This window comes from Dasypus novemcinctus, chromosome 15, assembly GCF_030445035.2.
Source record: "Dasypus novemcinctus isolate mDasNov1 chromosome 15, mDasNov1.1.hap2, whole genome shotgun sequence".
Classification (NCBI taxonomy): domain Eukaryota; kingdom Metazoa; phylum Chordata; class Mammalia; order Cingulata; family Dasypodidae; genus Dasypus; species Dasypus novemcinctus.
Genome location: NC_080687.1, coordinates 98,940,212 through 98,967,773, shown reverse-complemented (window position 1 = coordinate 98,967,773; position 27,562 = coordinate 98,940,212). Strand labels below are relative to the sequence as shown.

The following is a 27,562-nucleotide window of genomic DNA, read 5'->3' as shown; positions in this document are numbered from 1 at the left end:
TCAGAGATGTATTCACCAAATGCAATGAATGTCTCATGATGATGGAGGAGAATGTCGCTGTGGGGGGAGTAGTGGGATGAGAGGGGTGGGGGGTATATGGGGACCGCATATTTTTTGAATGTAATATTAAAAAATGAATAAAGACAAAAAAATTAAATAAATACAAGGAAAGGTATTGTAAGCTGAAAGAATAGCAGGATACCCTATTACTGCGATGAAAAATTTGTCTTAATCATCTTTACATTGCAAGCACCCAACAGAGCCTGGCAAATGGTGCTCTTCAATAAATGTTTGTTGAATGAACTATGCCAGACAGAAAAGGAACCGGGTATAGTCTTTATGTAAGTGAAGAAAGGTCTGTGAAGCAGCAAGCAGAAGAGAGAATCAGGACTGCATTGTGTCAAGCAAATCATATCAATGGTGTCAGATATTTAGAGGTCAAAGAGGATGTATCAGGCTGGAGAAAAGGTTTTTGGATTTGGTACATAGCAGGCAATTTTCGTAGAGTAGTGAAGGCAGAATGCAGACTAATAAATTAAGCAATCAGAGTGTTTTACAAAAGTAGAGATAGCAAGTATAAATTATTCTTGAAAAGTTTACAAAGCACTTTCAAATACATTACCTCACGAGTATGGACACTCAAGGAAGTGATTTTCCCATGGCCATGTATGAAGTAAGATATGAATTCAGCTTTTCTGATTCTAAATCTCACATACTTCCATTTTACCTACCAGCACGGTGTCCTCTTGCTCTTCTTCATACAGTGGTGGGCTTCATATAGTAGGCAGAGAATCCATCACAATAGCCAACTAATATTCCAGTGTAAGAGAGGGTCAGAAGAAAACTTCAAGTGTAAATCCAATGCCAGGAAAAGAAACTGGCTATTTTCAAAAAGGATTTGAAGCAATGAGTGCAGACTACTAAGAATCTCAGTAGACACTGAACACCTGTAGATCCTACAGTTTAATTCAGCTTGCTTGTCCAAGTAAGTTAGTGATACTCTATTCTTTAAGTCAGAGCTTCTCATTTTCTTTTATTTCCACAACTTGTCATACAATTTTCAGTAGTTTCTGAATGCCACTGTATGAGTAAGGTTGAAAGCACTGTCTTGGGTTACTTCAAAGAAATGAATACTTTAAAAAATGTTAGGGTAGGTGCCTTTACAAATATAAGCTATTACTTGCAGTATTCACATTTTCAGGGACATAAAACTCTAGAATGAATTGTCTTTTATAATTCAATATTCAAAGACAAGGTCATATGATGAGTGCTGCCAACATAATTTTTTCCTCTTCTTTTTCCAAATGTACTAAAATACTTGAAATAAATTAGATTTACTGAAGAAATATTATAGGGCATATTTTTGGTACACTGAAGCACTTAAACGGCATTTTTTACATCAGAATCGAAGTTAAACAGTAACTTTATTAACACTATTATATAGATATAAAAAGGAAAAAACCAACACATACCTGTGGGGCATATCCAGGAGGCACATAAATAGGAGGCACAGAACCATTTGGGGACATCATTGGAACCTGAGCAGGACCTGAATGGGTTACAGAAATGATGTATTAATCCATGATTGCTGAGCAAACTAAAGTTGCAAACAATTTCAATTATACCTTGACTAGTTCATCTTAAGACTCCAGATAACAATAGTTGTAATTACTACAAAAAGAAATTCAGATGATTCACCTGCTATAAGAGAGTACATGGACTACCCTTCACATACAGGTATTTCTCAAACTTGCTTGGTGATTATTACAGTCACCTGAAGAGCTTTATTTCTGTTTATTTAATTTTTAATTTTTAAAGAAGCTTTAGATTACACATAAATGTTACATCGAAAATATAGGGGATTCCCATATACTGCATGCCCCACTCATCCAATTTCCCCCAACCTGGGGAGCTTTTTAAACATATAGATTTCCAGGGTTTCCTACAATAGGTTCTTAATCAGTATATTTTACTTGAAATATCCCAGGTGATAATTATGATTCTGAAAGCATAAAAACACTGAACTAGAGAAAAATTAAACTGCATATAAAAATCAATGAGGGAAGCAGGCTTGGCCCAGTGGTTAGGGCGTCCGTCTACCACATGGGAGGTCCATGGTTCAAACCCTGGGCCTCCTTGACCCATGTGGAGCTGGCCCACGCACAGTGCTGATGCGAGCAAGGAGTGCCCACGCAGGGGAGCCCCACGTGCAAGGATTGCGCCCCGTAAGGAAAGCCGCCCAGCGCAAAAGAAACTTCAGCTTACCCAGGAATGGCACCGCACAGACGGAGAGCTGACACAACAAGATGATGCAACAAAAAGAAACAGATTCCCGTGCCACTGACAACAACAGAAGCAGACAAAAGAAGAACACGCAGCAAATAGACACAGAGAATAGACAACGGGGGTGGGGGTGGGGGAGAAATAAAAAAAAAAATAAAATAAAATCAATGAAAGGCTGGACAACTAACTAAATGATGAGGATGGACTAACTCCACCTCAAAACAAGGAGTATCTTCAACTGCAAGCAAAAGAATGGTGGAATGGAGTTCAATTCCTCTGTGCTATAATATCTATGTCCCTTCTCAGCCTGAGGCAGTCAAAGACATCACCCCAAACCCTCAAGATTGAGGAATGAACAAAATTGGGTGTGTGCTGGGGCAAGTGTACCACTGACCAAAGCAGATTGATTATTATTATAGTTATTACCCTGTGCTTACTGAATAACTTGTAACATTGATATAAATAATAAAGTTTTAAAATAATACAAAAACCAATGAATAAAAAATTTTGTGATCTATGTATCTTAAAACAAAACAAAACAAAAAAACCAATGAAAGTTACAAAAGGTAAAAATTTATAAAGCAATAGGAAGAATCAAGAGAAAAAGGGGAAGAATAGTTAGAAATTTGGAATTTCCTTTGTCAGGGTTAAAAAGACTCTTGTGTACTGTGTAAGTCATGTCTAAGGGAGCTTGAGAACGAAGTTAGAGAAATGCTCTCTACAGGTGCATTTACCTATGGGAAATACTGTTTCTTACACTGGAAAGTTCTAAAACAAACAAATTAAAAAAAAGCCAAGGGAAGCAGATGTGGCTCAAGCAATTGGGCTCCCATCTACCATATAGGAAGTCCAGGGTTCAATGCCCAGGGCCTTCTGGTGAAGGCGAGCTGGCCCATGTGGTCAGCTGGCCCACACAGAGTGTTGGCCTGTGAGGAGTGCTGGTCCACGTGGAGAGCTGGCACTGCAAGATGATGCAACAAAAAGAGACAGAGAGGAGAAATTTATAATAAGAGATGCAGCAGACCAGGGAGCTGAGGTGGTACAAGAGAATGATTGCCTCTCTCCCACTCTGGAAGGTCCCAGGATTGGTTACTGGAGCCACCTAATGAGAATACAAGCAGACACAGAAGAACACACAGTGAATGGACTCAAAGAGCAGACAATGGAGGAAGTGGGGAGAAATAAATAAATCTTAAAACAAACAAAAAACCCAAGATAATTCAGCTCATTTTATTCTGTATTTTCTTTCATTTGATAGTGTTATACTTTCTAAATAACTTTGTTAAGCATTTTATCTGTGTCCCTACTCTCTTGGCCATTCTGGAAATAAAATACACTTTTGAAAGGTGTGTTTTATTTTTTCTAGGAATCAAAATCCTATTTGCTTTACACAACTTCTTAAAAATGTATCTCACCTTCAGATCCTCTTTACCTGTAACTGTAGACTGCACTGTCCCCTTAACCACTGCTTTTTAATAATCTGAACATGAAACCTTCTCAAGGAGCCTTACTTATTCTAAGGATATATGTGTACACCATACGAATCTGATGAAGAATGCAATGGGGGGATGATTCTTTTTTACATGTAGAATTTTAATTTGCAGAGAACATAAAACAGATTTCATTTTCTATATAAATAAATGAAGAAGGAAAAGCTTAATTGTAGGGTAGAAAACAAACACATCCACTGGTAAAATTACGCAAACTTCAGAAAAAAAATGAGGAGCAGGGAGGTTACAGCAAGTTCAAATTACAGCCACTCTCCTCTTTCTGGGAAGGGGGGAGGGGTAAAGACTGGGGGATTGGGGAGAAGAAAAGAAGTGAGAGATAGGGAAAGAGAAAAGTGAAGGTAGGAAAATGGGGATGCTGGAGGGGAAAGACTAAACAATGAAAGGGAAAAGGAGGTGCTTTATACCTCTAGGCAAGAAAAGCGGCATTCAACAACTTACATTTTGAATTCTACTTTCTGGGCTCAAGAGAAATAAGACCAGTTTTAAACTAAGGCCAGATCACTTCTTCTAGCAATTTAACTATCACTGGCTTTCTGCATCTCAAGAGCTATCTTGGTATTAATAAATGAAAAATTTGGCTGAGTATCAAAAAGAGAATTCACCAAAAATCTTATCAATAATAAAGGAAATTTACTATAATATAATGAAGAAAAATTCAACTGCAAGCGTCAGGGATTGTGGGTTCTTTTACATATTGTCAAATTTATTTTATTTTATAAAAGATTTATTTATTTATTTATTTCTCCCCCCTACCCCCCCCACCCCGGTTGTCTGTTTTCTGTGTCCATTTGCTGCGTCTTCTTTGTCCACTTCTGTTGTTGTCAGTGGCACGGGAATCTGTATTTCTTTTTGTTGCATCATCTTGTGAGTCAGTTCTCCGTGTGTGCGACGCCATTCCTGGGCAGGCTGCACTTTCTTTTGCACTGGGCGGCTCTCCTTATGGGGCGCACTCCTTGCGCGTGGGGCTACCCTACACAGGAGACACCCCTGCGTGGCAGGGCACTCCTCGTGTGCATCAGCACAGCGTGTGGGCCAGCACCACATGGGTCAAGGAGGCCCGGGGTTTGAACCACGGACCTCCCATGTGGCAAAAGGACGCTCTAACCACTGGGCCAAGTCCGCTGCCATATTGTCAAATTTAATCCTCATATCGTCTTTAGAGTTGGTATTTTCATTTTTAGCCAGAGTAAAAAAACAAAGAACTGATTATGTTTAAAATTGTAAAATTACATAACTGCTTTGAGTTGCCCTTTTTCTAGAAATATTAATATTTAAACAACTATGCAGTTATAATTCAAATCATATTCTATTTTGGACACCTGCTAAAATAGTTTATAATTTAGTGGTACAAAATTTTACTATTCTATTTTATCCTTTATATTTAAGTGCAATACTGAAAAACAGAAAAGAAACTTAACCTAAAATAAACAGTAAATTATTACTAGCTGTAGTCCAGAATAATAATGATTAACTCGCTTCCGTACAAAGTAATGATTTCACTCTTGCAAATAAAATTTCACATCCTGAGCAGAAATGGTACATTCAGACTTTTTAAAGACAATTCATAAGTACAATATTTAATCCTAACTTACTGATGTGAGGTAACATTCAACACTGAACACATAAAATCCCCATTGTATAAACATAGCAAATACAAGAATTACTATTTAGAAGTAAAATGTTTACAGGTCCCATTCTGTTGCAATTCCTGCGTCCACTCAGGCAAAACCCTAAAGCCTTGCATAGTTAATGACAAAAATGTTTGATTACCTACTTAGTTCCTACAATACTTTTCAATTTAGGAAGTACTGAAAGAGTAACTTAACTACAAATTCTAACAAACTCATATATAGTAAGGGAGATTGTGCTCCAAGGAATAAGCTAAATTAGTTACAATAAATGCACACGTGGCACAAGAGTAGTAGCTACACCTCCTTACTCTACTTGCTTGAGCAAAATCTGTGCAAAATCATAAAGCTATTGATTATTTTTGGTGGGCATACTTCCTAATCCAAAACAACACCCTGCAGAAGAGAAAACAATTCTCTTCTAGAGGAGAAATTTGAAAAGTCCCCCACTCCAATTCCTTAAAAAGTACCATCAATGACTTAAAAAAAGAATGTTTCATCTAGTCAAATTTTTCTTTTTCTCCCTTTATTAGCAATATATTCACATTTAAACTTTTAAAAATTTAAAAACAAAACTGAATTTGTCCAAGAGTTTAAGTTCTTAAAATCCAAAGGGCTGCTGAACTGCTACACATTCTTTTTCTAAGCAAGCTTTCACAATGGCTTCCAAATACACTTGATACCGATTTTCAGAATTCAGTTTTAAGTCTAGCAAAATAGAGTGGCTGTAAAGGAATATAAAATCAGACCAACTCTAAAAGAATCTAATCTTTTTATAATTAAATGGCAACAACTTAAAATATTTTTACCGCTATTATTTGGCATCGATTAAAAAAAAAACACGGCACGATTTTAGATTAACACAATGCTATGTTTTAAAATAAAAGCAAAACGTTAAAAATCTTACCACTCATTTTGTTTTTAGTGTAGCAGCAGAGAAGAAAATCTAACAAGGAAACAGCATAGTACACGTTAACAGCTTTAACTGGAGAATGGTTTCGGTTTTTTTTTTTTTTGGCAAAGCAGTAAGCGGAAGAACCTTTGGCCGAGTCACATGATAGATGTCACATGACTCGCAGTGGGGGGGGGGTAGGAAGGAAAAAAGGGAAACATTTCTGTTCGCAGCGTTTCTGATAGAGTAGATGTATGTCTCCTACTGCCACCGCCCTCGATTTGGGCATCTCTCAGACTTCCTTATGAACCAATTCAAAAGCTTATCAAAATATTGTGCAGAAAAAATATACCTGATTTAAAACTATTCTGTGTTCACTTTCCTCTGATACCCCGTTCTTATAATTCATATTTTATTCATTCAGCCCACCTTCTTCATTTTAAGCATTTGGGATAAATATAACATTTATTAATTTAAAAGGTATAGTTTGAAATATCAATATATAATGTGATCTATTCTTCATAAGCAACTCTTAAGGAATGCCCACAATATACAAAGAGTTGTGAATAGCATATATGCCTGAGCAACTGTGGCTGTCATTTGCCTCTCAAGCTAATAGAGGCTACTACTTTTATTGTTGGGTTTACTTTATTTTTTTCTCATTTAATTAATTAACTTATTTTAAGATTTAATCTGGACATTAATATAGATGCCTGGTGGATGGTATTCTCGCCTATATCCATGAGCTCTGGTTCAGGAGACAAAAAGGAAAAGGCAGCACAAGCAGGTGAATATGAACACCCAGACCTTCATTTCCAGGCTCAAAGGTCTCTCCACTCAAGCACAAGTGGACACTAGGAAAGAAACCAGTATGTGGATGCTGGAGGGAAAGACTAAACAGTGAAAGGGAAAGGAGGTGCTTTATACCTCTAGGCAAGAAAAGCAGCAGCATTCAACAACTTATCTTTTGAATTCTGCGTTTGGACTCAAGAGAAATAAGACCAGTTTTAAATTAAGGCCAGATTACTTCTAAGAGTAATTTAACGGTCACTGGCTTTCTGTATCTCAAGAGCTATCTTAGTATTAATGAGTAATTTGGCTGAGTATCAAAAAGAGAATTCACCAAAAATCTTACTAAGCTTCAACTATAAGTGCCAGGGACTATGGGTTCTTTTACATATTGTCAAATTTCCTTTTGAGATGAGGAATGCTGTGAATGGAGAAGACTTGGGAAGATGAGGTGTTCAGATTTGGATCTGTTACATTTGAAATGTCCACTAGGTATCTAAATGGAGATTTCCTGACCACTAGGTATCTAAATGGAGATTTCATTTTTACAATTCCAGAATTTATGTTTTTGTCCATTTTTCTATTGGGTTGTCTTTTTTCTTATAGATTATTAAGAGTTCTTTGTATATTCTGGATACTTGGTGCAAATACCTTCTACTCAACTTCTGGCTTGTCTTTTAGTATATTTTATGGTGTCTTAATCTGTATAGAAGTTCTTAATTGTAATGGAGTCAAGCTTACTAATCTTTTGATAGTTAGCATTGTGTGTGTGCACACATGCACATACCTTAAGAAATCCATCTATACTCCACAGTGATAAAATAATCTTTTATTATTATAAGTTAACCATTTCACCTTTAAGTCTCTGAGGCTTCAGGAATTGATTTTTGGCTAAGGTACAAAGAAAGGATCTGATTTCATTTTAATCCAAATGGATAACCAATTGTCCTAGCAATTGTTTCCTGCTCTCCCACCCCCCTAGGATACTTCTCTTACTTTGTGGGCACAGCAATGTTTTATAGGATGAGGGTTCCCCAGAGAATATAGTTTACCAAATAGCTGGAAATGAGTCTTCAAAATCGCATGTTAACCCACTCAGTCAGGCTTTTGTCCAGTCTACTCTGAGACTGCTCTGACAAAAGTCAGTAAGGTCGCTCTTATTTGCCAAATTCAACTAATATTTCTGACAATTTCCTAACTAGTTTCCTTGGCTTCTGCAATACTTGTCTCTTTTGGTTTATACCTTTTCGGTCTCCTTCATGCTTCTTATCTTCTATCTTTTAATGCTGGTTTTCCTGGGAGTTTTGCTCTTGGCCTTCTTTTCTTGCTCTACGTGATCTCCCAAGATGACCTTGTTTACTCTCATCAAAGCTCAAAATTCCGTCTCATCCAGACTACTCTCCTGAGCTCCAAATCTTTAATACTCAATCCACATGCAACTTCAATATTCACTCCAACTCCTGTATTTCCCATGACAAGTAAATGTCTCCACAAAGACAGAAACTTGAGAGTCACCTAGACTGTATTTTCTTCCTCATCTCCCACATCAGCCAGTTAGCAGTTCTGGTCTATTTTATCTTCCAAATCTCTCCCAAATCCATATTTTCTCCTTTTCCATTGCTACTGTCTTAGCAGTAATGATGTCTTTCTAGAACTATTTTAATATCCTCCTAACTGGTCTAGCTGTCCCTGGTCCCCAGCAATCAATACATTTTTCATACTAATGCTAAAATGATCTAAAAAACCCAAATCTGATCATTTTATCCCCTCTTAAAACCCATAAATATGTATTTATTACTTATGAGTAAAGTCCAAGTGTGTTAGCATGGCCTACCATGCTCTCCATGAACCTGGTTCCTACCAGCCTCTCCAGTTAGCTCTGGTGGCATACTACATCCTATCCCCAACTTGCCCCTCATTCCAGCATACTAAAATATTTGTAGTTCCTTGAACATTAAAGTTCTGTATACTTGGATTGCCCATCCTCAACCTCTACCTATGTAGCAGGTATTTATTCAAAGAGAATTATCTTCTACTTCTCTTTGAAGCCTTTTCTGACCTCTTTAGGGTCAACTGGCCACTCGTGGCTTCATTTCCTTTTTTTTGAAAAAAGATTTATTTATTTATTTAATCCCCCCCTCCCCCCCCCCCCGCTTCCCCGGTTGTCTGTTCTCTGTGTCTGTTTGCTGCATCTTGTTTCTTTGTCCGCTTCTGTTGTCTTCAGCGGCACAGGAAGTGTGCGCGGCGCCATTCCTGGGCAGGCTGCACTTTCTTTTGCGCTGGGCGGCTCTCTTTACGGGGCGCACTCCTTGCGTGTGGGGCTCCCCTACGTGGGGGACACCCCTGCGTGGCAGGGCACTCCTTGCGCATCAGCACTGTGCATGGGCCAGCTGCACACAGGTCAAGGAGGCCTGGGGTTTGAACCACGGACCTCCCATGTGGTAGACGGACGCCCTAACCACTGGGCCAAGTCCATTTCCCTTCATTTCTTTTACAGCCTTTAATAATAGCACTTATTCTTCATTATACCCCATGTGTATATTTATAAGGTGGCTGCATTTTATATGTTTGAATTTTGTAAATCTGAAATAGTGCTATATAAACATACTAATAAAATTTTATTTTATGTTAATAATTTTGAAGAGTACAAATCCCACAAACCAAAATAATTACCAAAAAAATCATATATAATTTCAAAACAGGCAAACAAATAAATATATGATGTTGCCAGTGGGGTGGTGCCACTTAAATGGATAAGAACACTGGCCTGGGAAGCAGATGGGACTCAAGCAATTGGGCTCCAGTCTACCATATAGGAGGTCCAGGGTTTGATACCCAGGACCTCCTGGTGAGGCAAGCTGGCCTGTGTGGTGAGCTGGTGGTGCAGCAAGATGATGCAACAAAAAGAGACAGAGGAGAGATAATAAAAGCAGCAGCAGACCAGGGAACTGAGGGGGCGCAAGAGAATGATCACCTGTCTCCTACTCTGGAAGGTCCCAGGATTGGTTCCCGGAGCTGCCTAATGAGAATACAAGCAGACACAGAAGAACACACAGCGAATGGACAGAGAGAGCAGACAATGGAGAGAGGGGGGAGAAATAAATAAATCTTTCAAAAACAAACAAAACCACTGGACTATCCTTTTCAATACTGAATGAATCACAACTTTTCCCCACTTGTATAAATATATCTCCAAATGAATTTTGGTATTATTGTGTTGCTATTTTATAATAATTATATATATATATGGATACATAATATTCTAAACAACCACAGCAACATAATGTAGTAGTTAAGAGTGTGGTCTTCAGAGTAAGATCATCCAATCACAGTTTACTACCTATTTCAGTTTCCTGGCTGCTAAGACAAATATCATACAATGAGTTGGCTTTAACATAGTGATATATTGGCTCGTGGTATTGAGGTGAGGTTAAGTCCAAAATCAAGCCGGCATCAAGGTAATGCTTTCTTCCAGAAGGCAGTGGCATGTTGGGGCTGATGGCTGGTGATTCTTGTTCCTTGGATTTTCTGTCTTGTGGCAATGCACACTGTGGCCTCTCTTGGCTTCTTTGGGTTCTGCTGACATCTGGCTTCTTTCTCTGGCTTTTTTTTTTTTGAGGTACCGGGGCCTGGTATTGAACCTGGGACCTCATATATGGGAAGCCAGCACTCAGCTACTGAGCCACATTGGCCTCCCTGAGCTGGCTCCTTCATTTGTTTTGCTTGTTGTTTGTTCCTGTTCCTTCAGGAGGCACAGGGAACCAAACCCAGGACCTCCTGTGTAGGAGGTGGGCGCTCAACTGCTTGAGTCACACCTGCTCCCTCTGTGGCTTTCTATGTATCTGCTTTAAAAAGACTTCAGTAATGGGATTAAACCCATCTGACTGAGATGGGCCACACCTTAACTGATATAACCTCATCAAAAGGTCCTACTTATAATGGGTTCATAACCACAGGAATGGATTTAAGAACATGTCTTCCTGGGGCACACAGTTCCAAGCTACCATACTCTGCCTTCTAGAACCCCGCAAAAGGCATGATCTTTCCACATGCAAAATACATTCATTCCATCACAACATCCACAAAGAATTAAGCCATTTCTGTAATAATGCTAAGTACAAAGTCTCATCAAAATCACTTACGGTACATAATACCCCTCTGTCTGTGGACCTGTGAAACTCAAAAAACAATTTATTTGCATCCTATATACAACAGAAGGGTATAGGATAAAAATTCCTATTCCAGAAGGGAGAAATGAGAAGGAAAACAGGGGTCATGGGTCCTGAACAACTCTGAAACCTAGTAGGGCTAACTCCATTAGATTTCAAGGTCTCAGTCATCTATGGTTTGATAATTTGTCCTCTGGGCCTGATGGAGCAGAAACCCCACCTCTCCCAAATGTTTGCCTTGCTTTCCCCAAACACTAGATTGAGGACCCCAACCTCTCCAAGCATCAGCCTGATGGCCAGGCTCTCTCCAAATGCCAGGGTACAGGCCCGACAACCTCTGAAAACTGGGGTAGCATAGCAGCACTCTCCCTGAACAATGGGATGCATACCTGCCCCCTCCAAACGCAGGGGTGAACCTGCCCTTTCCACACACATGGATGGGCCGGCTCTCATGGCTCAAGGAGTTCTCTTTGGTTCAGACCTTGGCTTCCAAGGTTCTCCCTTGAAGTCATTCTTTTTTGTTCCTTCCCTGTCCCTTCCAGTCTAGGTTGGCAGTGTTTCTGCTCAAAGAGATTTTGCAAAAACCCTGGCTTTGCATGCAGTTCATGGGGATACAAACCATCAAACAAAGGCCTTTCCACAGATCCTTCCTTCCTAATTGCACTTACAATCCTGACTTCCACTGAAATGGCTGACTTAAATCCAGGTGAAGTTAAACCCTCACAGGGTGCCCTATTTTCTGGGGACTTGCTTTTTAGAAGCTCAGGAAGTTCCCTGATAGAACTGCTTCTGGCCTTACTCTCAGAACACACTGTCTGGATAGGATCAAAATTTTCTAAACCATCAACTTCTGGTTTCTTTATGCTTAAAGAGTTTATCTAGTTTTCACTTCATCCCTTCTCTTTCTCATTTTACTATAAGCTGCGAGGAGAAACCAGGCTAAATCTTCCACACTTAGCTTGGAAATCTCGGCTAAATACAAACCTGAGTTCATGGCTAAAAAGTTCCACTTTCAATCTGACCACAATATAACTTTGCCAAGTTCTCTGCCACTTTAAAACAAGGATCACCTTTCTTTAAATTTCCAATAACACAGTCATCATTTCCTTTTAAGGCCTCATTAGAAGTACCTTTAGCGTCCGTATTTTTTTTTTTTACCAACAGTCTCTTCAAAGCAATCTAAACTTTTTCTATCAAGCACCTCACAATTTTTCCAGCCTTTACCAACTGCCCAGATCCAAAGCTATTTCCACAAGTTAGGTATTTCTAATAGCAGCACTCAACTCCTGGGACCAAAACCTGTTTGCTTCCTGGCTGCTAAAAAACAAAAGAAAACAAAACCATACAAAGGTTTGGTTTAAACAACTGGAATATATTGGCTCATGGCTTTGAAGCTAGAAGTACAAAATCAAGGTAAGTCTTTATTCCAGAAAACTGTCATGTTCTGGGGCTGGGTGCCAGCAATACTCAGTCCTTGGCTTTTCTGTCACACGACAATGCACATGGTAGCCAGCCTCTCCTGGCTTCTCTGGGTTCTGCTGACTTCCAGGCTTTTTCCCTTGGCTTTCTCTCTGTCTAAATTTGTTTCTGCTTATATAGGACTCCAGTGATAGGATTAAGACCTATCCTGATTCAGTTGGACCACGCCTTAACTGAAGTAACCTAATCAAAAGGTACTATTTACAGTAAGTTAGTTCACACCTATAGAAAGGGATTAAGATTAAGAATGTGTTTTTCTGGGGTCCACAGGGGGTCACCACCCTGTGGTGGTCAAAAGCTATGTGTCCTTGGAATTTATTTAACCTCTCAGTATCTTAGTTACCTAACTAAAAATGGATATGTTATTCTACTTTATAGGCATATTATGCAAATTAAGTGAGTTAATATTTGTAAAGCACTTACAACAATGCCTAATACACAATAAGTACTTATAAACAATATTGCACAAGTATAATGTCCATGCTTACATTGACAAGCCTACCTGAAAATCAGCAGTTCAGGAATCTTTAATGTGTTAAAATACTAGAATGAATGTGGATGCCTGCCTCTCACTGTATATGAAAATTAATTCTAAATGGATCAATGACCTAAATATAAGTGCTAATACTAAAAGTAAACATAGAGAATTATCTTTAGGACCTTGTAACAGGCAATGGATTTTAAAATCTTACACCTAAAGCAAAACAACAAAAGAAAAAATAGATAAAACTGACTTCATAAAAATTAAAATCTTTTGTGCAAAGACCACTACTAAGAAACTGATAAAACAACTTAAAGATGTGAGAACAAATTTGCGAACCATGTATCTGATAAAGGTTTAATATATAGAATATAAAGAACTCTACAAGTTAACGACAAAAGGACAAGCAACCCACTTTAAAAATGGGCCAAGAATTTGAACAGACATTTCTTTGAAGAAGATATTCAAATGGTCAGTAAATATATGAAAACATGGTCATCATTAATAGCCATTAGAAAAATTCAAATTAGAATTACAATGATACACTATCTTGCACTCATGGGGATGGCTATTACTTAAAAACTGAAAATAACCAGTGTTGATGAGGATACAGAACAATAGGAACCCTTGTACACTGTTGGTGAGAATGTAAAATGGTGCAGCCACTGTGGAAAAGAGTGTGGTGGTTTCTGAGAAAGTTAAACAAAATTACCATATGAATTGGTCAATTCTACTCCTAGGTATATACCCGAAAGAACTGAAAGCTGGTACTCAGATATCTGTACACCCATGTTCACAGCAGCATTATTTACAATAGTCAAAAGGTGGCAGCGACCCAAGTGTCCATCAACAGACGAATGAATAAACAAAATGTGATATATTTATTGTCACTGTACTAAATACCATGGAATTATTCATTTTATTAAAAATTTTTATTTTTAAAGAAGCTTTAGATTACATAAATGTTACATCAAAACTATAAGGAAGTGCAGGTAGTGGCCACTAGAGGTTCTAAGGGCAGGGAGAGGGAAAAACAGGTATAATATGTGGGCATTTTTGGGACTTGGGAATTGTCCTAAATGACACTGGAATGACAGATACAGGCCATTATACAACTGATAAAGAGATAAATTCATAAGCATTAGAGTCCTTTAAGCCAACAAACTGCTACTGAACATCTAAATGTGATATGTCCATGGAGGCTTTAACTCAAACAAGGAAAGGTTATCAGGATATAATTAAAAAGTAGTCTGGGATTGCCAATGTTTGAGAAGTGAACTAAATAAATGTAGATCACGGTGTTCCAGAACCTGCCTTTATTAGTAATCTAATAGAACATATAGGGATATGTTACACTTGAGTTTTAAGGCAATTAGACATTTTTAATAGCTTTAAATTTGATAAAACTCAGTAGGGTTTCCTACCATGTCGCTTATCATGTATTGCAAAATCCTACTTGCTTTAAGATTCCATCTCTTCCTCTCTTCCATGGACAATCCTCAGCAAATATCAGAGTAGGAGGGCAAGTCCACCATTTATCAGAACAGAGTATGTACAGAATAGATTCCCATCCATGCACAATTCATAAAGGAGGATAAGGAAGAAACACTTCTATCCTTGGTGTATTGGAGGCAGTTTTAAAAAAATTATTTAATGAATTTGTCTAATCCCTTATAAAAGAGCCATTTTGTAAAAGTCTAGAATACGATAATTATAAGTAGAAAAATTAAAAAAAAAAATCACCCAAAGTTCCACCACTCAAAGATAAATTACACCTGACACCTTGTTATGTGGATGTGTGTGTGCGTATGTGTTTGTACAAATATTTCAAAATGGGGATTATACTATTATACATGATGTTCTTCAGTAATGTCACAAATATTTTCCTTTATCAGGAAATATAGAAACAATCCTCATGTTTAATAGCTGCATAGTATTTCACTGGATGACTGGAAAATAGTTTAAATCTCTTATCGAAGGGCAGTAAGTTTGCAATCTTTAAAAACAAGTTTATTGGCAATAAATATTCTATATATTTTTGCACTAACTTAGGCAATGGTCTCATTAGATGTGTACTTACACATTTTTAGATGTGTACTAGGCATGGACATGTAGAATTTCACTTCATGTTGCAAAACTGCCCTCTAAAAATAATCAGATATAAATTTCCATCAAGAGTGCATGACGGGGAAGCAGATGTGGCTCAAATGATAGAGCTTCTGCCTACCATACAGGAAGTCCAGGGTTTGAAACTCAGGGCCTCCTGGCCTGTGTGGCGAACTGGCCCACATGGAGTGCTGCCCCACACAAGGAGTGTTGCCCCACACAAGGGTGACCCCTGTGCAAGGAGTCCCCCCTGCTCAAGGAGTGCAGCCCACCCAGGAAGTGCTGCTGCTCACACGGAGAGCTGATGCAGCAAGATGATGCAAAAAAAAAAAAAAAAAAAAAAAAAGACACATAGAGAAGAGACAATATGAGACACAGCGAACTAGGGAGCTGAGGTGGTGCAAGAGAATGATCACTTTTCTCTCACTCCAGAAGGTCCCAGGATGGGTTCCTGGAGCCGCCTAATGAGAATACCACAGACACAGAAGAACACACAGTGAATGGATACAGAGAGCAGACAACAGGGTAAGGGGAATAAGAAAAAAAAAAAAAAAGTATGTGACAGAAAAAAAAGAAAAAAGATAAAATAAGACAAAAATGAACAAAAAAGCAAAAACAGAAAAAACTAAAAAAATAAAAAATAAAAAAAGGAAAGGAAAAAAAAGAGTGCATGACAGTGCCTTTGTAAATCTTTCAAATTTTTATTAATTGATAGGTAAATGAAAAAAACATATTACTGTTTGGGATGTATGCATAGTGCTTTACCCAACTACTGACAATACCATCTATATTTCTTTATATTTGGGATTGTAAACACTTTGTCATAAATATTACAAATATTTCTTCCAGTTTGTCTTGTAACTGTGTCTATGGTACTTTCTTATCAGAAATAGTTATCCCTTCCACACTGCAGGGGTTAGGGTCGCAGTGCCCCCACAATCTGGAAAATCTGCATAAAATTTTTGGCCCTCCCTTTGTACCAGGGAAGAACGCTGAAATTTTTTTTTCTTTTATGGAGTGTTTACAGTACCTTATTGTAAATTTGGGTTAAGTAGTTGGTCATAGGTGATATTATACAATACTTTTTACATATATTTGATGCATCTCTGGCTTCCTAAACTTTTTCTGTGTCATCTGCTGGCCTAAGTGTATAGTCTGCGTATTTCGCAAGTTTCCGCCAAACTTCACATTTAATTTCCTATGCTGCCCCACGATATATTGAAACCGTGATGGGGAAGGGATAACTGTATTCTAACCTATCAATCTTTTCCTTCAAGGTTTCTCTTTTTGATGTCATGTTTAGAAAGGTTTTCATATGCCCAAATTTAAAAAACCCTGTTTATTTGTATTTTATTTATTTACATTTAGTCTTTAATTCATTTGCAATTTTTTTAGGAGGCAGGAGGAAAAAAATTAACTTTCTCTTTTTTCCCAATTAGCCTTGTGGTTATCTTAACATTGATTATTGACTACTTCATCATTTCTACACTGACTGAGCTGATTGTGCTTCCCTGGGTATTTCTGTTGGGCAAAGACTGTGAAGAATTTAAGGAAACAGATCACAGGATAACGATTTACGTTTCCTAGGCTGCTCCAAGCAAATACCAAGAAATGGTCTGGCTTTAACAATGGGAATTCATTCATTTACTAAGGTTAGAGTCTGGGAAAATGTCCAAATCAAGCCATTATCAAGGTGATCATTTCTTCCTGAAGACTGGCTGTCAGTGATTCTTGGCTTCTCAGCCACGTGGCAAGGCATGTGGTGATGCCTTTTCCTTTTCTTCTGCATTTCACTGATTTCAGATTCTTGCTTCCACGGCTTTCCCTCATGTCTGAATTCATTCAGTATATAAAGGACTCCAATAGGAGGATTAAGGCCCAACTTGAATGAAGTGGATCACACCTTAACTGAATAGCCTCATCAAAAGGGCCTACTTACAATGGGTTTACATCCATAGGAATGGATTAGCTCTAAGAACATGATTTTCTGGGGGACATACAGCTTCGAACCACCACATTCCAAAAGACATGTTCTTTCTACTTGCAAAATAGAGTCATTCCATCACAACATCCCAAAAGCCTTAAGCCATTTCAGAAACAATGCTTAGTACAAAGTCTCATCAAAATCAGTTATGGATGTACTTTGTACTGAGGCATAATTTCCCTCCATCTGTGAATCCTACAGAATAAGTTATCTGCTTCCAATTTACAAAGAAGGGACAGGCATAGGATAAACATGGGGGCAATGCGCATAGTCGATTAGATTTCAAGGTCTGAGTTATCTGTGGAATGATGTTTCGTCCTCTGGGCCTGATAAAGAGGGAGCCCCATATGTTCTAAGTGCTTGCAGAACAGCCATGCTCTCCCCAAACACAGGGGCAAAGGCTCTGCCCTCTTATAAGAACCAGAATGGCAGCTAGGCTCTTCTGGAACACCAGGGCACAGTTCCACCCTCTCAGAGCACTGGGGTAGCAGCACTCTTCCTGAGCAATGGGGTAGAAGTCCTTCCCTCTCCAAGCTCTGGAGCATACTAACCCTTTCCACATACACAGGTCGGTCCCCTCTCTTTGTCTGAGACGATATTTTCAGTCCAGTCATTAGCTTCCATGGTTCTGCCCTTAAAGTGATTTTTCTTTATCAATCTTTCCCTTTTCTGCCTCTTTTAGTCCAGGCTGGCAGTGGTTCCATTAGTACAGATCTCACAAAATACTTGCTGGCTTTACATGTAATACACAATTGTCCAAACCATCAGACAAAAATAATTTCCATAATCCTTCCTGGATAACTGCATTTCCAATACTGACTTGCACTAAAATGGCCAACTGGATCATGCTCGGTTAACCCTCACATGGAACACCATTATCTGTGGATTTGATTTCCAGAGGCTCAGAATTTTCCAAACCATCAATTACTGGTTTCTTTGTGTCCAGGAGTTCAGTTCTCAGCTTACCCCTTTCCTCTTGCATTTAATATAACTCACAATCAGAAGCCAGGCTGCACTTTCCACACTTAGCTTGGAACTCTCCTTAGCTAAATATCTAAGTTCATTGTTCTCAAATTCTGCCTTCCATCTGACACCAGAATTCAATTCTGTCAAGTTCTCTGCCACTTTAAAACAAGGACTGCCTTTCCTCCAGTTTCCAATAACACATTCATTATTTTCTTCTAAGGCCTCACCAGAAGTACCTTTAGCATCCATATTTCTATGAACAGTCTCCTTGTAGAAATCTAGGCTTTTCTATCAAGCACCTCACAATTCTTCTTGCCTCTACCCATTACCCAATTCCAAAGCCATTTCCATGTTTTTGGTATTTGCAATAGCAGCACCCTGCTCTACTGGTACCCAAAAATTTTGGTTTCCTAGACTGCTCCAGGCAAATACCATGAAATTGTTCAGCTAAACAATGGGAATTTATTTGCTCATAGTTTTAGTCCGGGAAAATGTCCAAATCAAGGCATCATCAAGGCAATGCTTTCTTCCTGAAGACCAGCTGTGGGCGATCCCTGGGTACTCTGCCACATGGCAGCACCTGCTGTTCTCTCCCTTTTCTGTTGGGTTCACTAGTATAAGCCACCTCTGTGATTTTTTTTTCTTTTTTTTCCTTTCTCTGTATTCATTCTCTCTAAAAGAACTTCAGTAACAGGACTAAGACCCATCTCAAATGAGGTGGGTTGCACCCTGACCAAGGTTGCCTCATCAAAAGGTCCTACTTAAAAAAAAAAAAAGGCCCTACTTATAATGGGTCTTCACCAACAGGAATGGATAAGATTTAAGACAATGTTTTCTTTTTCCTCCCCTCCCCGTTCCCCTCCCCACCCTGTTGTTTTTGCTGTCTGTGTCCATTTGCTGTGAGATCTTCTGCACCTATTTCTCGTTTTTTGTCTTCTCATCTTTCTCCTCTAGGATTCACCAGGATTCGATCCTGGGGACCTCTGATGTGGAGAGAGGTTCCCTGTCAATTGCGCCACCTCAGTTCCTGGTCTCTGCTGCACTTCACCTTGACTCTCCCCTTTGTCTCTCTTTTGTTGAGTCATTATCTGGTTCATGCGGGCACTTGCGTGGGTATTCGGCTTGCCATGTGGGCACTCGGCTTGCAATGCAGGCACCCACATGGGCACTTGGCTCGCCATGCAAGCAGTTGGCTCACTGGGCAGGCACTTGGCTCACCATTCAGGCATGCTTTCCCTTCTTCTTTCTTACTAGGAGGCCCAAGACTGAACCTGGGTCCTCCCATATGGTAGACGGAGGCCTTATCACTTGAGCCACATCGCTTCCCAAGACCATGTTTTTCTAAGATACGTACAGCTTCAAATCACCACAGTAACCAACTGTTCCATGAAGGGACTGTATTGCTAGGGAGCAAAGGACAATGATATATGCAAATAATTTTAGGAAATAAGGATAGGGGAGGATTAGAACCTGTAACTTTGTCCTTGGACACAGATCAAAATCTTGCCGCTTGTCCTTTTAAGCTTTTCTCTCACTTGGTTATCCGTGTTTTTCCTCTTTCACCTTTCAGGGGCCTTAGTCAATTTGTAGATCTGGCCATATAGTTAACATTTTTTTTTTTTTTAACCTCTGTAATTTTCCCCTTTATTAATTCTAAGCTATCAGTTTAGCAAAAGTTTTACTTTATCTAATACAGGCCAACAGGAAGCAACTGAGAGGATCATCCTAAGACCAGATAAATTTTGGACAGACTGGGAGGTGAGGGTGGCTGCGTGAGTTTGGGAAGCTAGATGTCAGTCAATACAGACATATATCTATGTTTTAATATAGTAGTTCCCTAGCATTTAGATATAAGTGCTAGTAAAATTTAGCAGCTTTTTATTAGGCCAAGTAAAGACATTAAAGAAAAAGTAGGAAGAACTTAAGGACAAATGTTAGGAAATCTATCCTTTATTATCACATCATTTTGTGTAAAAAAAAAAAAAAGACATTTTAACTTAAAAACTGTAAGAGAGATTTAACTGCAGAATTGAAAAAAAAAGTCTTTTAAGTTGAGTAAATTTAGGTTATTAAACAACTACTACATTATCCTTATTTTTTCCATTTCCTAAACTGGTGAAATTTCCCTAAATGTACGGACAAAGATTTGGGACTAATTCTTAGGGGTGGAGAGAGAGTACATAGGAAGGGTGACCACATTTTTTATCATACAATCTGGGATACTTTTGAAAGTGAAAGAGGGAACTAAAAATCATTAAAATAACATGACTTGTTTTGACTCTTCACTGACTGATGAATTATTTTTATTATATTGATGGGCATGAAAAAGTTCTTTTAAAAATATTAAAAAACAAAATCTTTTATCAAAAACATATATACAAGTACCTTAAAGAACATTTTCGGTAGTCTTTATTACTGAATATGTGACTATTAAAGAGTAATAGAAAAAGATTATTCTTGGTATATATTCACCCTCTTTAAGCAATTTCTTACCTATATCTGTCTCTAATTCCAGAGCAATGGTATTTAATTGAAAATCTATTTCTTAATGTAATTTTCTTATTTTTAATGTCTTCATAAAATTGAAGCCCTTGATACTTTCAATTGGCTCTTTTGTCTAATACTTTAAGACCATAATATTTCATATTAGAAAATACTGATTCTTAGGTGCTGTCTGGTAAGCTGGAAGCAAATTCTGCTAAGAGGATATTCTCAGTACTTTTTTATCCCCCCCATATTGAAATGTGTCAATTTCCAGTCCAAATATTTTTGCAGGAACTACAATACCTGTCTTCAAATATTTCCACAAACAAAAACCAATGAGTTGTTTCTATTTATGATGGTTTTGGGTGTTTCACCAAATTTAGGCTTTCTTCTTTGAACTCACTGTTGCTGAAGAGGTGTATCACAAGATAAAAAGGCATTACCAAAAATAAATATTTGGAGATTTACCCAAGACAAAAAAATGACAAAAATCACTGTAAAATATCCAGACTATTTTTTATATACTCTGTAGAGGGAATGGTTAGACTTCTTCCTGCATATATTTCAGTCATCTAACCTACATATTCCTGCTTCCCACTGCTTTCCACTTCAACTGACGGCATGGTGACAAGTGGTCAGCAGGGGCAGCAACGTCAAATACTTCTTCAACTGCCACCACAAGGAGATTGGAAGGAGTTAGCTATTCCTGGCCCTTCATTTCTAAGCGCTCTATATTTTATTGTTCAGTACCTTGACGCTATCCATGCTTCTAACAAGGGTCTGGAAAAGATAAATGATTTATTCTGGTTGTCTTTAAGATTTAACCACATGTTAAAGCAAAAACTCTATTAATGCATGAACTACTTACTAAATAAGCTCATAGCAGAAGCTTAAGATGCAAAACAGTGGTCTACCAAATCCATCACAGCTTATCTTAATGGAACAACAACAACTACTACTACTACTACTACTTTGTTAAAAAATGAAAAGTCTGGGACAAATGTTAAATGGTAAAGGGCAAATGTTAAATCAGTTAGATACCAAGGTGCTTGGCATAAACCAAAACTGGGATTTAATAAGCTGGTGATCATAATTTGGGAAGAGAATGAGGCAGGAAGGTAAAGAAAAAAAGAGAAAAGATCAAGTCATTATTTACTGCTTAGATGTTTAGAGTCCTTTCTTTTCCTTGGAAGACTGGACAAGATAAACTGCCTAAATTAGGGGTTCAAATATGGTTCAGAATTAAGGGTAATTTCATTTATCTCTGTACAGGTAATTGAAAATTCTATAATTAGATTTGCTGAGCACATAGATGGATCAGTGATAAACATGGTAAGTAAAATAAGTCTGAAAAATGACTATCATATTATGGTTAGAACCCACCTTTAGCACTAAACTGACTGTATTTGGATGGGAAACTTTAAGTAGGAGACTTGTCTTCCAAGCACCTGTTTCTTAACAAGAAAGTACTTTTAAGTACTCTTGTTTAGAAAGCTGCAGATGCCGTGATATTAATGTTCATGGAGAAGGTTGTGAACACTACTATTTTTAGTACTAGTCTAACATGAACAATGATGAATCATTCTTTGTTATTCTAGTAGGAAATGGTGCTTAGGATTTACTGCAGCTCATTAGGTTAACTATGTCTCACTAACTGAACACCCACACGTTGACATCACATAGGCAGTGATATGGATCAATGACGCAAATCCTGTCAGGCTCAAACATTAGGGCCACAGTGGCTGGAAAAGAATGTGCACAAATGACAGGGCAGATCAGTCACCTGACATGTACACTGAGTATTCCCGATGTTGAAAGGGTTGTGTTAGGCTCTTTTTACATAATAGTTAAGCTTTTTAGATTTTAATTCTAGATGGCCCACATAACAGAGTCTGTATTTATCTTTAAGTTTTCCTCACAACTCCTGTAGTTTAAAGTCTGGACCTTTAAAAATATGTTTTAAGGTGGTAGCAGACACATGGGTTCTTTGGAATGTGCACTCTAGCCAGGCTCTCTAGACAAGTCTTTTGCAGAATATGCTACTATTTATTAAGTATTTTCTGTAATATTTCATGCTTGACAAAATAAGGTTTAGATTTGGAGTACTATATCATGGCCTCAGAATGCATGCTGCGGTTGGCTAACTGCTATCTCAGTGTCTTCCTTCCACTGCCACCTTCTTTGGGCCTTTACTCTTTTAATTTTACTATGTTCTGACATCAAAATATTAACTTTCTTACAGTTACAGCTGGATTGAAAAAGAGGGCTTATTATAAATAAGTACATATAAGGTTTCAAAGTATCTTCTCCCTGAATTAAAATGTATCCAAACAGGACTGCAAGATGAGAACTGTGAACATAAATCCCAAGTGAATTTGAGAAAGCATGATCTTTTTTCCTTTTCTATATATATGAGTAGATTCTAAAAATCACCTTCGACATGTTGCTGTACAGGAAAAGATCTTTTCTGTTTCCTAGGACACTCTCTACAGATGGTACAAAAGCATGTAAATCAGCTTATATAAATTCATGATAGTATCTTCATCATTTCATATAAATGTTCTCTGAACAGCCTAGCTTTATCCCAGCTATGCTTTTGGGGAAAAAAAAAATAGAAAGTTTATGCCTGGGTTAGAATGCTTAATTAGTGATTACCTGCAGCCAAGAAAGTGGTTGCAGTTTCTACAAGGCTAAACTAGGGTAAATCTCTATTTGTGATTCAGGAGCTTACAGATACCAGCTTCAGTAGAAGCAGCAGGAGATTCTTCTACTGAAGCTAACCTTGAAGAGTCTGATTTTTAGTTTTAATAAGGAAGGTAATCTTTCTACACATTCTTTCACAGTGTTAAGAAAATGTGTACAAAGCACTGTGGCAGCATGAGATTATTTTATGAATCCCAGTAAGATTATGTTTGTAAACGAATCTCTTCCCCTGGGTGTGATACCCGCTGATTGCATAAAATTCAGCTGGCACCCTTTGATTAGATTATTTGATAAGACTGTTTTGGACTTTTGATTTGACTCAGGTTTTGATTTGACTCAGGTTTTGATTTGACTCTTGCTGGGTCTGATATAAACAAACACTCACACAGACACAGAGGAAGAGAGAGCTCTGTCATTTTTAATCCTGCCATGTGACAGAAGGCAGCAGGCTCCACCAGCTGAGGCCCTGGGGAAAGATGAGCCATTCTCTTGAGAGTTTATTGCTGACCTTGGGAAGAGAGCAGAACTGCGGAGGCTGATATAGAAGGCCTGGAAGAAACAAGCCTTATTCCAGGAGAGAGGACTGCAGGATCACTTAAGCACAGAGCCTCAAGAGGCTGGGCCCACAGAGCTCAAAAGGAAGAGGAAGCCGGGTGGGGAAAGACAGACCAGGCAGAGATAGCCGCCACCTTGCTGCAACATGTGGCAGCTGACTCTGGTGAGAAAGGGACTTTATATGGCCTTGGAACTGAGAGTTTTTACCTGAAATAAATACCCTTTATAAAAGTCAAAAGATTTCTGGTACTTTGGCATTGGCATCCCTTTGACAGACTAATACAAGCATAAAGGAGGTTTGTAATAAATGCTGGTTTCTTTCTGAAGTGTCCCATCAATGGTTTGGTCAAATACAGAAACAAATTCTTCGTTCCCCCTAAATACAGCCTAGCTTATACTGACACTTTTCTTGGATTGACATAATACTCAGTGTCCCAAGATTTTTTTTGCATAGGGCTTTTGGTCCTTCTGGTATCAAATTTCTTTAAGCCAGTTCAATATCACCATGTGAAATCACACATTTCTTCTTTTCTTTACTCCTTGATTTTTAGAAAATTGACCTGTTATAAGTATGTTCTTATAAGCTTGGAATGTTCTATGTGATATTTCAGTATGTTGAAATTTTTACTGGTTTAGAAATCTATTTACCTGCACCAAAATACACTGTATTGTCCATTAATTTTCCTGAATAAGCTTAGGGTTTCAACTTAAAAAACAACATCAAAAACTATACATTTTATAAAATAAAGTTGGACTAAATGATTTAAAAGGTTTTCCAAATCTAAAATCTGTCAAAATATAATTTTTAAGTTAATTTAAGCAGTTTATATTTTTTGAAATTATCAAATTATACAGAAAAAAACAAAACAAAACAACAAACTTCCTGTAATCCTACCATTTGGGGACAGCCATTTGAAAGACATGCACCAAAATTATTTTCTATGGATATTAAAACATTTTTTATTATAAAGAGTTAATCCTGTTGATATCCTTAATAAGTAGTCAAGTAAACAACCATCAATATTGAAATTCTGATTAAATCAAATTCCAAATTAAGAAAAAAATTTAATCTTCCATTTTTAGAAGGAAAAGTGTGTAGGACAAAATATATCCTTTGTGTCTCCTCTAGGAATTATTTCCTAACTCCTAGACTGGCTTGGCTGCTTCTACTATGAGCTTGCTCAGCACCCTTCCTGTTCTTTTTCAATCACAGCACTTTTCTCAGTCTATTGAATTGCTTAATTTTTTTCCCTAGGAGATGGTAAGCTTCATGGGGGGATGGGAGGTGGTGGGGTCAGACATAAGGTCTATCTTGCTCTTCACTAAATGGCCAGTGTTTTGGAAGAGTGACTGGCACAGAATAAATTCCTAATAATTATTTGCTAAATAAAAGAATGGGTTAAAAAAGAATCTTAAGGCTGTATTCTAATCTAGACTCACTAATTTATTCAACTCAATCTTCCACATAATCTACAACCATAGTACCATAGAACAAATATTAATGTTTAAAATTATTAAAATAGGGTGCTGCAAAATACTGAATTATTTTCAGTATATTGTTTCCCAAGATTGACTTGAGTGTTTTATTTTGTAAACGTATTCAATAAAATAAGTTAGAAAAAGGTTTCCTGATTTTCAGTTTACCAGAAAGATATATTTACAAGAATATCCTTTGCCTAAGTTAAAGTTTAAAGCCCACACATTTAATGTCTATAGTAATTAATACTAATATCATCTTCAGCAAGAATATTTAAAACCAATGAATGAAGATTTTGTCCCAAGGAAATGAGAAAGGGGATCAAAGATATAAACTTTTCCTCCTCCCTCCCTCCCAAATACCCACATTTTAGAGCAAAAAAAAAAAAGGTCATTCTGAAGTGAAAATTAGGAAAAGAACCTTTTCAAACCCTCATAGTTAAGTGTTTTTAATATAAAATTTGGTACTGCTTAGTCTTTAAAATTTTTAGTAGACTCTCTCCTCAAAGATTAGGATTAGTAAATGAAATAAAACATGTTCTCTCAATGCTCTGATATACCTTAATTAAAAGTGGTAAGAAATTTTGTTTCCCACAGTATCATACAGTACAACTTAGATAAAGTTAAATGGTACTTTTTGGAGGAATGGTCTCGGGCTTCAGAGATGAACTCAAGAATTCTATTCATAAATTCATCTTGGTTTCCAGGGATCTGGTTTTAGTTTCCAGCATAAAATTCTGAATGGCTTGCAGTAGATACATTACAACTGGGAGGAAATTACCATTGTTGATCTGTGAGCAGAAAACTATCTTGGGTACTTTAAGTTTGAAAAGTGACTGTAATGTAATGGTTAAATATGTAGACTCTGTAGCCAGACTGCCCGAGTTTATTTCCCAGCTCAGCCACTCAGTAATTGTGAACTGTGGGCAAGTTATTAACCTATGTCTCAGTGTCTTTGTCTGTAAAATGAAGATGATAGTAGTAGTTATTTCTCAAGGTTTTTATGAGGATTAAATATGCTAATCACACACAGTGTTTGGAACAGTAACTAGTACAGTCATTTTTCAATAACCATTTGGAAGGGGCAGTTATAGATTTTACTGAGGAGAGGGAGAAGAAAAAGAAAAAAATCTGAAGACCTCCTAGCACACTACAAGTAGGGCGCTGTTGGGTCAAGATTTTATATCACAGACACTTGAGAAAGACTAACAAGGGTCCAGACATACCTATGTATTTAAACTTCCTAGTTGTTTGAGGTCTTTTGGTGCAGAAGAAAAAATTAGTCATTACCATCAGAAAGACTTTAATTAGAATCCTAGATCCACCAGCAACTAGCTCTGAGACTTTCATGAATCTCGAGTTTGTCACTCGTTTACGGTTTAAATAAGATTAATATAATACATCCAGTACAATGCTGGCAGACAATGAGGATGAAATAGACAGGCTCTCAGAAAAAAATGAATAACATATGCCAGATTAGAAATATAGCCAGGCAATGAATACAATAGGAATTAGGAGTACTCTTCAACATTGGGCTGGTTAGAACGTGAATCTCAAAAGGGGTAGGACTAGTATTAAGTTTTGAAAGACGGGAAAGATTCAGAAAACTTGTGTGTGTGGTACTTGTGCGTACATATGAATGCTTCTGTGTCAATTTTCTAGGAAGAAGAAGCAAATTTGAAAAAGTATGAGGGGGGTCTCTGCAAGAAATATCTCAATATTTCTTACATAAATACTAGGAATTCTACTTATCCTGGAATATTTAGAGTAGAGAGAGATTTCTAGAAGTAAGGCTAGAAAGAATGGTTGGAGCCAGGTGATGGAATGCCTAGAAAATTAAGCTAAAGGTCCATGCTGTAGGAAATGGGGAAATTCAAGGTTGTTGTTTGTTTTAGCACAGTGATGACAAAAGGAGTAGTTTAGTAAGGTCATTCTCTGTAGTTTCAGAAATATAGAAAAATGACAAGCTTTTCTTGTAAAATATTGGATCATAATCAATGTGGGATCAATGTTCTTAAAAGGCCATAAAACTATTCAGCTGGGGGTACTATATGCT

General features: G+C 37.7%; 1 protein-coding gene across 7 annotated transcripts in view; it reads right to left on the bottom strand.

Moving 5' to 3' along the window:
- Positions 1 to 27,562, bottom strand: part of FNDC3A (fibronectin type III domain containing 3A) — a 216,516-nt gene that overhangs the window by 70,547 nt on the left and 118,407 nt on the right. For 6 of the 7 annotated variants that reach the window (XM_058276709.2, XM_058276710.2, XM_058276713.2 and 3 more), the window contains one exon: positions 1,473 to 1,549. In XM_058276709.2, the coding sequence (XP_058132692.1) occupies positions 1,473 to 1,549 (77 nt within the window). Of the gene's footprint in view, positions 1 to 1,472; positions 1,550 to 6,329; positions 6,479 to 27,562 lie in introns of those variants that run through there. The other variant, XM_058276716.2, reaches the window with a different exon arrangement.